The sequence below is a fragment of the Odontesthes bonariensis genome, chromosome 23 (genome assembly GCF_027942865.1).
Source record: "Odontesthes bonariensis isolate fOdoBon6 chromosome 23, fOdoBon6.hap1, whole genome shotgun sequence".
Taxonomy (NCBI): Eukaryota; Metazoa; Chordata; class Actinopteri; order Atheriniformes; family Atherinopsidae; genus Odontesthes; species Odontesthes bonariensis.
In genome coordinates, this window is record NC_134528.1 from 22,239,958 (window position 1) to 22,254,169 (window position 14,212).

Here is a 14,212-nt window from a genome sequence, read left to right on the forward strand (position 1 = left end):
ACAGGCACAATGACAAATACCAACATCTGTGTGTGTGTGTGTTACTGTTTTATAGTGCTTCTGGGGTCCAGGAACTGGGAGCCCACTATACTTCTGAGGTCCAACAGGTTTCATGGGGCCCAAATGGCGAGCCCCCCGTTTTTAAAGGTACTTTTGAGGGTCAAAACTTGTTTCTATGATCAAGGTCTGACTAAGGTTAAGGTTAGGTTTAGAGTTCAGGTTTGGATTAGGTATGTAACTGTGGTGGTTAGGGTAAGGAGCTGGAGAGTGCATTATGTCAATGATGAATCGCCACAAAGATGTAAAAACAACTTTGTGTGTGTGTGTGTGTGTGTGTGTGTGTGTGTTGGGTCAGTGAGGTTCAGTCTGGGCGGTAATGTGAGACCAAGATGAAACATTCAGCCATCAGCACATTCCTATGGGCTTCGGTTAACTTCTGCTTTAAGGACAAAAGAAAGAAAGAAAGAAAGAGAAAGAAATCTATTATCATTTTATTATCATTATAATAAGTTACATAGAGAGGGTAGAGCAAACAGATGAAAACATGTCATCCCTTCTAGATGATGCAGTTGTCTCCAGGGCTCTCATAATTAAAGGGCAATAACTCCTCCAGCGCTCAGTTAGAACTGTATGTATGGCATGAGGCTGTATGTTGTTATAGATTTTATATAATGATATGTTTTGTGCAGATTTAGCAGAGATCTGCCTTCAGGCTCGTCTGCTTCGTGGTGGTGCTTGATGGGAGGAATTTGCTTCCCACAAATATTGTCTGAATATCTGCAAACCAGACCAGGAACAGAGCCGTAGCTTCAACATGATTGTTGTGGCGTGGCCGACGGACCATTAAACTGCCATTTGTGTCCCTCTGCAGTTAGGCTTTTGTTTTTGCTCAACCCAAATGGGATGCAAAAAAAAAAAAAAAAAAGAAAGAAAAAAGTTGGCCGTCAGTTTGAGGGGACTGTTGGAAAAAAAAAAATCCTCATTCTTTCATCAAGGCCACAAATTGTAGCGAGTGTGCAGCCATATGGATTACTCTCAGAATAAAAGTAACAGTTTTGACATTTAATGCTCGACTTTATAACCATGCAAACATGCCTTCACATCAGCATCATTTTCACTTTGGTGTCAAGAACTGCAGCTTCGGAAAGTATGTGGACGAAAGTATTTTTTTGCTCGATTATTCTGGCAGGGTTCAGCGTCTCGGTGATTACAAATTTACACAGATGGGTTCTTCTCCATCCACAAAATTCAAAAATGTAACCAAAAAACTCCAATCGTAAGCAGAACTGAAACGGATAGAAGTCGGGGATGGTGCTACAGCAGGCATGGTGAGGTGATGGGTCGAGGGAGAGTCCCAGCTGCTATTCTTGCTTTCGTAAGCTCACTCCCTCGTGTCTGCTTGAAGGACTTGGTGCCTCCTTTTCTCCATTCTTTTCTCGATTTTTCTGATTCGGCCAACTTCTTTCAACATCCCACATCCTCTTCTCCGCTGCATGCAGAGGGGGAAAAAAAAAAAAAACGCAGACTCCACAGTAATTACATTGCTAAAAGTGCTCATGGGGGCTATTCTAGCTGTATCAAATTCATTACCAACCAGAGTAACAGATTGTTGAATTCCCCCTGAGCGCACGATATGTTTTCATGCACACACTGAGGCATTATCGAGACACCCTGGAAGGCAATGCTCTGATCAACTTGAACTCGAGTCTCACACTAAGAGGTCACCAAAAGGTGCTTCTTTAATGTCAGTTATAAAACATGCACTGTTGAGCTTATAATCAGAAGGAGGAGGTAGTGAACCCATTATGGCAACAGAACGATGTGTTTGGAGAAGTTCAGTGGGAAACATTTGTCTGGTCCTCTCTTCCACAACAGGCAAGCTGAAAATGGGTAGATGGAAGTAATTAAGTGTAAATTCCATGTGAAAGAATTCGGCTTTTGCTTGTCTATGAAACGTTTCGTAGCATATATCCTGTACATTTTATGCCATATGTGGAATATTATGAAAGTTTTCTTCAAAGGGGCAAGACATGCTCGCTCGACTTTGGGCTAGCATGTTAGCGAAGATGAGCCTGTGAGGAAAACCATGGGACAAAAGTAAACCATATAATTTGTGTTTCTGTGAATCTGATTAACCATACTCACCTTTTTTTTTTTTATAATTCAATTCATTTCAGTTTTGGTTATATCGTGCCAAATCACAACAACCTCCAATCCAATTCAAGCCAATTAGAATCCAATTCCTTTATTTCTTTATTACTTGTCAATTACTTTAAACATTTCCCTTCTCCGTGTGCTAATATTAAAAGGACAGTTGGCAGCTCCTGAACTTTAAGCTGCTCTCTTAAAGTTGGAAGTCAAAAAGCTAACCATTTCCCACCATGACATCAACTGACCAAGGGTGAACGTGTGCATACTTGTAGTTGTAGAGATAAATTGGTAGGTGCAGGCCAGTGGTTATCGACACTGTAGCTTGTAGAACTGTACTTTTAATTCTTCTGAGTGACGCACAGAACAGCAAAATCAATTTGGAAATAGGAAAAGCAAATGTAATGGCAGAATAATTAGAAATAGCAAAAGCAAAACTGTTCTGACATAGCAAATACAACTGAGTATGAGCAATGCAGAATTTGTAATAACGAATATGAAAACAAAGGCTACTGAAAAGGAAGGGGCCAAAGGTAAAAAAAAACAAGAGGAAAACTATTTAGATTTAGCAAAAAAACTATAATAAAATCTTTTCATGTTTATTTATTCTTTTATTAATTCACCTTTGTATTTCCTCATTTTTATTTTCTTCTTCTTTTATAGATTTTTTGCTTTTGTGGCACTCTTATCATTCCGTATATTTCCGCGGGTAGCATGAATTCATAACTAGTAAACCCTGAGAACCTTATACATAGTTGAAGCTCCAGTCAATGCTTGCGTAGGTAGATGCAGAACAACCAAAAAAAAGGTTTGCACAGATTCATATCGTCATTTTTATTTCAGTGTTGAGGAGAGATGGAAAATACTTTTCGATTTCTAAAAGTGCCAAAAATTTATGCTGTCCAACATCTCAGATCTGATGTGTATCTGTCCTGCAGGCATTTGCTATGATGCATGACTCTGAATATCCGACATTCAAGTAGTGATCAAAATGTATTCTGTTTCCTTGTGAATCGTTTATAAAGTGAACATTATATTGTACAGTGAATATTATATATATTGCGGGGACAGCTTGTCAAATAAAGGTGTAATTTGCCAGGATTAGTGCATCCTAATCAACCGGACTGTATTTGCAATGTTATTTACAGAGCCTGTGTTCTTCCTGGTATACTGATGTATAATGATGAACAGTGCATTTGTATATGCAGCATCAGGTAAATGTATGGGAAATAAGCTAAGATACAGAGGATCTTGCTAAAGCAAAAAAACAAACAAACAGGAGACTGTATGTGTGAGGAGTAAGTACAGGAAATATTGCAGTTAACCAGTGCAGTGTGAGCTCTAAAAAGCAATAAGAAAAGTCCAAGCAAAAATGACACAGAACCATTCGAGTATAAGCTTAGGAGTCAACCTTTATTGATACTGTTAAAAAAGTCATGTCAGCCAAAAATAGAAAAAAATCAGTTACGTCGTTCATATTTACTTCAGTTTATATTGGTCATGTAAAAAAAAACACTTGTTACTATAATGTATCTGTTATGAATCTGTAGCACCACTGAAGAAGTATGAGGCATTTCTTTAGTGTTGTACAGTTCAAATCAATTAGCATAATACAAAGCTGTACCTCTCCATCAAGATGTAAAAAAAAAAAAAAAAATAGGCCATTTGATTGTACAACAAATGTCACGGAAAAACGATGTAATTCCTGGAACCTGGAAACAGTTTCAAACCTTTTTAAGGCAAAAATCTGTTTAGGATGCCATGTAAAAGGTGTAAAACAGGTGGGACATAATACATAAAAGTCATGTAGAATTAATTATGTAATTACCACAAACTAAGAACCATCACCACTTTGTTACAGCTCTAAATAGTCAGAGCAGATGGGAGCAATGGAGACATTTTTGTCATTTTGAATCAGGCAGGAGTACATGGCAACAGGGACTTGATGAATATGGTACATTTAGCTAATTTGATACAAGAAATTGCTAGCGTGTTGCTGTATGGTTGTCTTGTCTGTGTTGTTTTTGTTTATGGTGATTGCAACAAAGCATGGCAAATAAATTGATGATTTCCAAATGTAGCACATTAAAGGTTCAACCACAGTGTGCTACCAAGAGATTTTTGAATGCATGTAGTTAATACAGCGGTAAAAGGACACAACTGAATGACGTACATAAAAAAAAGAGGGAGAAGAAGAAAAAGAAATTGAAGAAAATTCCAGAAGGCACTGGATATAGGAGGAATTCCAGCAGTTTCATCCTCTCTTCTACACTCTGAAGTCAAAATGTCATTGTTATTTCTTTTAGCGGCTGATGTCCACCATTGTCTTGTTAGCTTCATCACTGCTAACAAGCTCATCTTTCACTAGCTAAATCTTTATATACGCTAGCTAGGAGCTACTTATAATGTACATGACATAAAATGGATCCAATTCTAATTAGCTTTTAGCTAAATGTTTTACAGTGTAGCCGAGGTGTCAAGAAATGCTGGTATGACTTATATGACTTTTAAATGGTTAGCTGTGTTTCTAAACTCTGCACAGTGTCCGTCTTGGTGGTTGGACACCTTGTCAATATTCAGTTACTCTCCTTTATTTCTGTAGGGGAGTAAAATAAATTAAATGCTCTTTGAACTGCCCTGCAGTTGCAATGTGACCGGTGGTGGTATAACTGAAGACATAAAATATACATAATGCTACCAAAGTACAGTATCAGGATTGTGTTTTTTTGTTTTTTTTTTAAAAAAAGAAAAATTACAAAGTGAGGAGAGACCTGAACCTGATTTCTGGATGCTCGATTTTATGAGTTTAAACTTCCAGATGTGGAAAAAAAAACAAAACAAAACAAACAAACACGTACTTAACTTGCCAAATAGTCTATGTGCACTGATACAAATAAAAAAAAAACTTAAAGCAAGAGACATCAAACAAACAAAATAAAAATCCATATTGTTGTTATCTAAATTCATCTAGGTGAATTTCAAAATCCAAAGCCTCAAAGACATCAATCAATGTAGCGCTTAAAACAAATCTCAAACATACACTGTAAAAACATATCCTCCATGTAAATTCCGTCCTCTAAACCATATCACAAATCAACGATCATTTGGAATTTGTTGGTTTAGCATGCTGTTGGATATATGTGTGTATATATCAATATATATAACACAAAATGGTGAATTTGTTTTAAGAAAATCAATATTTTTCCAATAAATCTGATCTGTCTTACCTGACAGTTGACACCAATTAGAATTGCTTTGAAATCCAGATCCAAAACCTATAATTCACCAAACAGCATCAGAGAAATAAACCAATCGATTTTGCTTTAATTTGTTTTCAGACTTTCATGCCCGACCTACTCTTCACCTTAATTCTCAATAAAAATGGCCGAACTCAGTAGTTGAAAAAGACAACAAAGGAATTTCTTCCAATGCTAAATTCTTCTCTGGACTTTCTGTTCCTACATGCTTTGCTGTCAAGCATCAATCCTCCCTGATTTCAGAAATGCAGACGCTGAGTGAAACATCTCCCTTAATCGCGCCACTCTGTCTGTATGACACACAATGTCATATCAAATTGTCGGTCATTTTATTTTTTACACATATATATATTTTTTTTTTCTCACCAATAACCAGTAGAAAATTTTAGTGCCTGATCTTTTGGTGGTCACTCTAAACACTGGCACTACATATTAACAAAAAGCCCAAAGGTCCATAAAATTTCATACGAACACATTTAAAAATGGTCTTTTTCTACAATTTTCATGCAAGCTGGCTGCACATTGTGACTTAACTAAAATTATGAGCCTCCAGTTTTTTCTTGAGACTCTATCCCGTAATAGAAAAGGAACGCAGTGGGACTGAGGTTCGAAAATACTTTTGATCTTTGGCTTAATGGCAGGAGCATCTTTGGCAGCAAGGACCACATTCTTCAAACTTAAAGAACTGGTCAAGAGGGCGGTAATATCAATGTGATATCAAAGCAGGTGCTTGGTGTGGTGCATAGGGGGTGGAGGTTTGCGTGACTCAGGGTAGAAGGCTGGGTGGAGGGCGCGATGGCGGTGGACAAGGAAGCCCCGGGGGTGTGCGGGATGGTGGTGGTCCTGGCGGCATTTGGCCTGAAGGAGGTGATCTGGCAGGTGGGCTGGTGGAGGTGGGGGATGAGGGGATGCTGCGCGCGACCGGTTGGTAGTCTGGAGAGGGTGGCGGAGGCGTGTGGATCGGAGTGCGAGGTGGAACTTTGGCTGCTGCCGCCTCATCTTTTACTCTTGTGAAGTTGATGCATCGACCCTGCAAAGAAAGAAATATGTACGATTAAAGACGGATCAAGTGCTTCCGGAAGGATTCAAACACCGCCACTTCCTGCTCGACAGTCCGTGTTAATCGCAAAGTGTGCAGCCACAAAAAATGTTCTGTAGGTGCTGCGTGTGAGAATGCAACTGTCCCGGAGATAGCCGAGCCAACAACTTAGTAATAACTCCAGGAAAAAACGGAGAGATTACATATGTAACTACAGCAGGTTATCCTCTGGAGTGAGTGCATGCACCAGTAGGAGTTGATGCTTCATACTCTCTTCTATTGACCTCTGTTCTTACTTTCCATTGACTCAGATATGAGTATTGCAGATATGCCGTAATACAGCTATGTGGTATTGATATCGACACAAAAACAGACTTGTGTGCTCTACCCAGGCCCCACTCCAGAGTATTCATTGTCTACGGTGGAGAGTCTCCCTCTCAGAAACGGACGCAGGAACAATAACTATTCACCGGTGGCCTCAACGAATGTCTTAAATTCTAGTGTAGAGATGGAGAACCGTTCCTCTCGAAGATTTTGTGTTTGTCAGTTTTGATGATGGTGATGGGCAGCGCCATCAACCAAGCATTCCAAATTCTTCAAGAGCTGTTCAGTTGGGTTGACATCTGATGACTGTGAAGATCATAGCAGATGATTTACATTCTTTTTACACCCAAGAAACCGCTCGATGAACCTTGCTCTTGCTCCGGTATGGTACAGTCACCACCCTTTGAATGTTTGTGTGTATGTGTGTGCGTAGTTGTGTGTAGCCAGCTGGTGTTACGGATTACATGTAAATCCTTGCTTTTACGCCCACACTCCAAATGATCCCAGATAGGCCAATGTTCTGTACCAAGAACAACTCGCTTACCAAAGTACTCCTGCTTCTGAGGCCATATGGTGAAAAAAGAAGGGGCTGGTGTTTGACTGTGTGTGTGAGCAACTCATAAAATATTAAACTAACCACAAACTACTGTAAGTTCACAGAGGTTGCTGCTGCCATAGAAACTCTCCACTTGCATGTAGCTGGTGGCAGAGGTGAAGAGAAGTAATGTTAATCCACTAATAAGCACTGTGTGATTTGAACCACAGGATCATGGGTTTACATAATGGAAAATGGGGGAAGAGGTATTTCAGTCAGTTATAAAGCCGGGTGGACCAAAGACTTTGGATTTGGATTTTGATAATATTATATATATATAATATTACTCCTATAGTACAGCATTGATGCAGATAAAGCACTGCAGATGTCCTCGATAGTGAGTAAATAGAATATCAAAGATAGAAATCCTATCTCCTCCTGTCATTTACACAGCCTCCTCTCTAAAAGCAGCACACTGGATGATGGAGGAGCTTCCATTGAAAAAAAAAAAAAAAGAGGTATATATCTAAAAATGACCAAATACAGACTGAGCAATGTCACATGCTGGGCACATTTGGCAGGGAATCGATTTAAAAACACAAAAATAACCGAAAACAGAAGAATCTGGCTGCAACCACCAGTTTCTGGTCTCTCGCCACTTAACTAGTCTGGCATTCTGTCAAAAAACTGTTCACGAAGAGGTTTATTTTTTTCTTTTTGAATATCTGTGTTGAAACAATGTTGCAGTTGATAAAAAAAAAAGAAGAATATTCTAAGTAAAGGCCTCGGTATGCTACTCCGTAGCTATCGGCCAATTCGAATCCGTGGTCACGCAGAGGCTATTAATCCCATTTCTGGGGCTGAGGTTGCCGAGGTGGTCAAAAAACTCCTCGGTGGCAAGGCCCCGGGGGTGGATGAGGTCCGTCCTGAGTTCCTCAAGGCTCTGGATGTTGTGGGGCTGTCTTGGTTGACACGCCTCTGCAGCATCGCGTGGACATCGGGAGCAGTGCCTCTGGACTGGCAGATCGGGGTGGTGGTCCCCCTCTTTAAAAAAGGGGACCGGAGGGTGTGTTCCAACTATAGGGGGATCACACTCCTCAGCCTCCCTGGTAAGGTCTTTTCGGGGGGTACTAGAGAGGAGGATCCGCCGGATAGTCGAATCTCAGATTCAGGAGGTGCAGTGTGGTTTTCGTCCTGGCCGTGGAACAGTGGACCAGCTCTATACCCTCCGCAGGATCTTGGAGGGAGCATGGGAGTTCGCCCAACCGGTCTACATGTGTTTTGTGGACTTGAAGAAGGCGTTCGACCGTGTCCCTCGGGGACTCTTGTGGGGGGTGCTCAGGGAGTATGGAGTGCCGGACTCCTTGATATGGGCTGTTCGGTCTCTGTATGACCGATGTCAGAGTTTGGTCCGCATTGCCGGCAGTAAGTCGGACATGTTTCCTGTGAGGGTTGGACTCCGTCAGGGCTGCCCTTTGTCACCAATTCTGTTCATAATTTTTATGGACAGAATTTCTAGACGCAGCCAGGGCGTTGAGGGGGTCCGGTTTGGCGACCTCAGAATCGGGTTTCTGCTTTTTGCGGACGATGTGGTTCTGTTGGCGTCCTCAGGCCGTGACCTTCAGCTCTCACTGGAGCGGTTCGCAGCCGAGTGTGAAGCGGCTGGGATGACCATCAGCACCTCCAAATCTGAGACCATGGTCTTCGGCCGGAAAAGGGTGGAATGCTCTCTCCGGGTCGGGAATGAGATCCTTCCCCAAGTGGAGGAGTTCAAGTATCTCGGGGTCTTGTTCACGAGTGAGGGACGAATGGAACAGGAGATTGACAGATGGATCGGTGCGGCGTCTGCAGTGATGCGGGCTCTGCACCGGCCCGTCGTGGTGAAGAAGGAGCTGAGCCAGAAGGCGAAGCTCTCGATTAACCGGTCAATCTATGTTCCTACCCTCACCTGTGGTCACGAGCTGTGGGTAGTGACCGAAAGAACGAGATCGCGAATACAAGCGGCCGAAATGAGTTTCCTCCGCAGGGTGTCTGGGCTCTCCCTTAGAGATAGGGTGAGAAGCTCGGTCATCTGGGAGGGGCTCGGAGTAGAACCGCTGCTCCTCCGCATCGAGAGGAGTCAGATGAGGTGGCTCGGGCATCTGGTTAGGATGCCTCCCTGGTGAGGTGTTCCGGGCCGTCCCACTGGGAGGAGGCCCCGGGGAAGACCCAGGACACGTTGGAGAGACTATGTTTCTCAGCTGGCCTGGGAACGCCTCGGGGTCCCCCCAGAAGAGCTGGAGGAAGTGGCCGGGGACAGGGACGTCATCATTTACAGGAAATACCCACCTTTGAGTGTAAGCTTCCCTCTGTGCTTAATTTCATACTGTTGATGACCTTTTCCACAGATGGAAAGTGACCAAAGCATTTGGTATCAACAGTATGTGTTGTGGGATTTCATATCAAAGTTGTTCGGTTTGGACAAAGGAACTGGAATAAGAGCTGTTATTCCACTTCGTTAGCAGAAACGTCTCCATTGTCTCAAAGCAGAAAATACTGCCTATGCTTTTGCGATTCTGAAACTTACTTTTAGATGCTTTTCAAAGACTTTAAGCTATGTACGTTTTTTTTTTTTCGTCCCGGCTTTTCTTCTTACACATTGTCCTGAGTTAGCTGCAGTTTGAACTTCTTAACATTTTCCTGAATTAAAGAAAACCGCACTTGCTTGTTCTTTCTCGCTGACCTCCTCCACTGTCTGCAGGCTTACCAAGGTCGTAAAATTGTCTAGGTCTGGGCAAAACGTGTCTGTGTGTGTGAGTGCGTGTGAGTGCGTGTGAGTGTGTGAGACACATGGCTGGTCGGCTGGTGGAGACAGGCTTGGCAGTCGTCTGCCATAGGTATTACCTCATGTCCTTTAGCCAGCTAACTGCCTCCCTGGGGAAGCTCGTGTTTATGTGAATGAGAAGGTCTCAGGCACCAGCTCTGTTTCATACTGTATACTCTTACGTCAGCATCATGGATGTGGTTAAGTGACACTCAGCCTTATAATGGCACACTACTCCCTCAAATCTAAATACCATGATCTCAACTCTAGTAAAGCCTAATATGACATATAAAAGGACTTACCTGTTTTTATCATGGTGTGAGTCGGCACCGGCTAAAAACAAATGTGGTTTGCTGATTTGAAACAGATTTAATATTCGAAGGTCATCATCTGTTTTTTTTAAATACCTTTGTAGCAGGGGGTAAAATGCTCATTTATTAGCATGAAATAGCTGGAAGTAGCTTGATGATAGATGCACTCTCCCTGTGCACTAACTGAGGCTGAATGGCAGCCTGGCAGCCAGGTCTTTTATCAAGTGTTACATTCAGCTGTTCCCGCGGCAATGTGCCTATCTTTTTAGTCTTAACATCTGCAACGAGGTGTCTCACCCGCTTCCCCTCTTTCCTCTTTGAAATAGAACACTGCACCACCGGGAGACGAGCCAGCCTGTTGGACTGTAAGATCTTTCTGCAGCTTTCTTCAAACCGCAAACGACTTAAAGGGGAGACGTCATTTAAGAGGAAAGAGGGACAGGAAAATAAGCATTGCAGAGCTTATGCATGAAGCCATGGCTACAAGCTTTTCTGGGTAGCAGAAATCAAGTGAAAATAGTTTTTTCTTTCTTTTTTTTGCGGGGGGGGTGATCTTACCACCAGTTTGCCCAGGTAAAGATGGAATTGTAAGCTCACGGAGACTTCTTTTTCTCTTTTTTTTGTCTCAGGGAAAGCCGAGCGATCATCTGTCTCTGTGCCCGAATGTTTTGCCAAGAAAACAAAAAAAACAAAAAAACTAACCAAAAAAAGCCAACAAAAACTCTAAAACGTGGAATTTCTGTTATAAAAAAGATCATCGGAAAGTTTCTGTTAATGTGGCAGGACTTTAACTGGTGCTCGGGATGGGGCCCGATCGGTGGGACAGTGGGAGAAAGAAACAGAGAAAAAGGGGTGGAAACAGCTGCAAATGAAAGAAAACCGAGGAGATCAGCTGGAGGGAAAGCAGAAAAGAGTGACCAGGAGAAAGCAAAGAACAATGGATGAACACAAAAAGATGTTAAGATTACTGCAGTTTGAGGGCCGATGTCCAGAGGCAGCTGTTGATGTGCAACCAAAATCATTTTTCCATACATATTTTCAAACGTTCAGCATAGACTTTGCTCTTTAAGCCCGTTGCAAATACTAAGCGTACAGCTTTTTTTTTTTTTTTTCCCCCTGCTGCGCTTTTTGTGCTAATATGCCGCAGCAACACTACCTTACGCATAATGCTGCTAGCATAAACAAAGCTTGGAGTATACACTCTTCATTTATCACGTACCACTGAATTAAAAACAGCCCATTATGATTAGTGGAGCTGGAAATTATTAGGAACACGTTTAATCACTAAAACCCAACTTTGCTGGATGTGTCTGAAGACTTTATAAGATCCCCGGAGAGCTTTCTGGCCCGAGTGTATGCCCATTTTATCTCCACATTCAGCCCCAACTATTATCTGGTGCTTTTTGATTAAGGTTCTGGGTATTAAAACTGAACCATGTGGTTCACGTGTTAAGACCAGAGTGGAGAAATAAAACAAACAAAAAAAAAAGGATGTGAGCTGGGGTTCTGCTTTTAATCTGGTTTATGGCATCTAATATGAAGCAGGTGTGAGACCAAGATGGGCTCCACACCGTGGAATAGGCCAGCTGAGGTGTGAGCCAGCTCAGGAACACCAAGAGTGAATGAGACGGACTGACAGATGGAGGAAGGGGGGGCACGGTGAGTCCTCGGTATGGATGAGTGAAGCAGTCCGAAAGCACCAGGGGACATTTAAAACTGGCATTTTGGAACCTAATGTTGGTGTTTCTCACCCTCGAGTGGATAATTGCACAACTTAGGAAGTTACATGTATCAAGACACATTTTGTCAAATGTGCTGTAGGAAAATGACCGTTTGCTAACCTTAGCTTAGCAGCTGGTGCTGGGAAGCTTTGGATTCCCCCACAGTGAAGTTTTATACTGTACAAAGGGCTGTCGTAGAGTGAAAAGCTTGGAGGGTGATGTCTTTTGTCTCCTTATAAAACTAGAGGTGTAAAGAATGGACCTTTATCTTCTCTAAAGTCAGCTGCAAACTTACTAATCCATGTCTGGTGACTCATACTATTGTATCCACGGCAGCACAGAACTAGTGTTCCCTCCGAGGCCGATGAGCATCTTCTATCAGGGCTAACTAGCTACACAACACAGTACTAATAAAGTGTTTCCGCCCAAACTGTCTCGACAACAAATCAAAAAAAAAAAAAAACGAACAATCAATTTAGGTGTCAACATGGGAATCTCTCATTTTTAAGATCAAGACAATCACACCAAAGGGTTATCTTATGATAAAATGTTCTCATGTGTTCTGATCTTGAGAAAACAAGATGAAATAACTTGTGCTCTTGAGCTACATTATCTTTAGACAACAGATTGATTAACTTGTGACTTCGAAATAATGGAATCAAAATAAGCACTTTCAGGCAAGTCCATTCATGGCTTCTGTAGAAACTGATGTGTTAAATAGTGTTTTTATGTGGCAAGAAGGTACAGCTGGGACCAGAGGTTGACATTTGAGTCGTATTGTTTTTGTTTTTCCGACTCATATCTCTCTCTTTCTTCAACCAACTCAAAAAATTGTGAAGGACAGCTGTGACTAAAGCGGTCATTCACTTACCTCAAAGACATAGATGGAACAGTGAAGTGAGGAGGAGAAAATGAAAGCGATACGATAGAGGGAGGTCGAGGAGGAAAGGTAAAGATATGATTACTGGTGGCGGAACAGAACTTAGCTGATCAAGAGAGATCAAAGAGTCTCACGGCGAAGAAACGGTAACTAATGGGGATGAACCTTATTCATAAAGTCAGATATGAGGTTTATTATTGTTATTATTATTCCTTATATACTGTAGCTGAGTGTCACCACCTATATAAAACACTGTTGGAGGCATGCAGCTGAAATGATTTGATGCCGAGAAACTTACATGGTCACCAGGCTGGGGCCTCATCAGAGAGACCTGATCGTACCCGCGGCGAAACAGAGCCCAGATAGCATCCAGTTTACCCTGAAAGGGACAGAGAGGAAGGGAGAGGTTCAACGTCTGGACACATCTGGACACCGAACTTAGATAAAACACGAGAGTCTGCAGGTTTGAATCCCAAACAAACGCAACAACAGCTGACCCTACTGATTACTGCTTCTATCTATGGCAGAAGCTCTACAATCCCCGATTAGCCTTAAAAAGGCAATTGTTGGTCAGTTCGCCACTAATTTATGACACGATCTCAACAATCTCAAATTACAACCGAGCAGCAGGCACACACACATAACACTGCATAGATGTAATGGTGTATCGTGGATAAATACAGCAATAGGGGTTTCATATTCAAATCTGATGTATATATAAAAGAAAAGGTGCATCAGAAGATCTTAAGGTGTAAAACTACAGCCCGACATCTACTTTCACTAGTGATGCTCAGTATTTACAGTATTCGCCCCACAGTCGGTGTGTGTTTGGCAGTGTAAAATGACCCTGTGAATCACTGCAGTGTACCTTTGAGGAAGTTGCGTTGAAAATACGATCTTGAAAGTTTCAATGTACAGTACCAGTGAGTGCAGATACAATACTGCTCCTGTATGAGAGGCCAGCGAAGAGCTGAGCTGTAGAATGTGATGGCAGCACAAACTGTGCGGCGGCCACTTACTGAAGCCTCACTGTCTGCAGTTTAAGTTTAAATGGCTTTGGTTGTGGTGCTTATGCAACTAATTATACATAAACATGGCCTGAGCAGGCTTTATTCCTCTCCGCTGTCTTGTGAAAAGTTACTCCATCTGCGGTGCTTTTCATGTTTTAACTTCAGCTCAAGGCTTTCAGGCCTC

At 42.1% G+C, this 14,212-nt stretch overlaps 1 protein-coding gene across 1 annotated transcript in view; it reads right to left on the reverse strand.

The window, feature by feature from the left end:
* Positions 1–3,565: 3,565 nt before the first annotated feature.
* Positions 3,566–14,212, reverse strand: part of antxr1c (ANTXR cell adhesion molecule 1c) — a 40,632-nt gene continuing 29,985 nt past the window's right edge. The window contains exons 17-18 of the mRNA XM_075457722.1: positions 13,317–13,397; positions 3,566–6,435 (exon numbers count right to left, since the gene is read on the reverse strand). Of these exons, the coding sequence (XP_075313837.1) occupies positions 6,172–6,435; positions 13,317–13,397 (345 nt within the window). The 3' untranslated portion in view covers positions 3,566–6,171. The remainder of the gene's footprint in view (positions 6,436–13,316; positions 13,398–14,212) is intronic.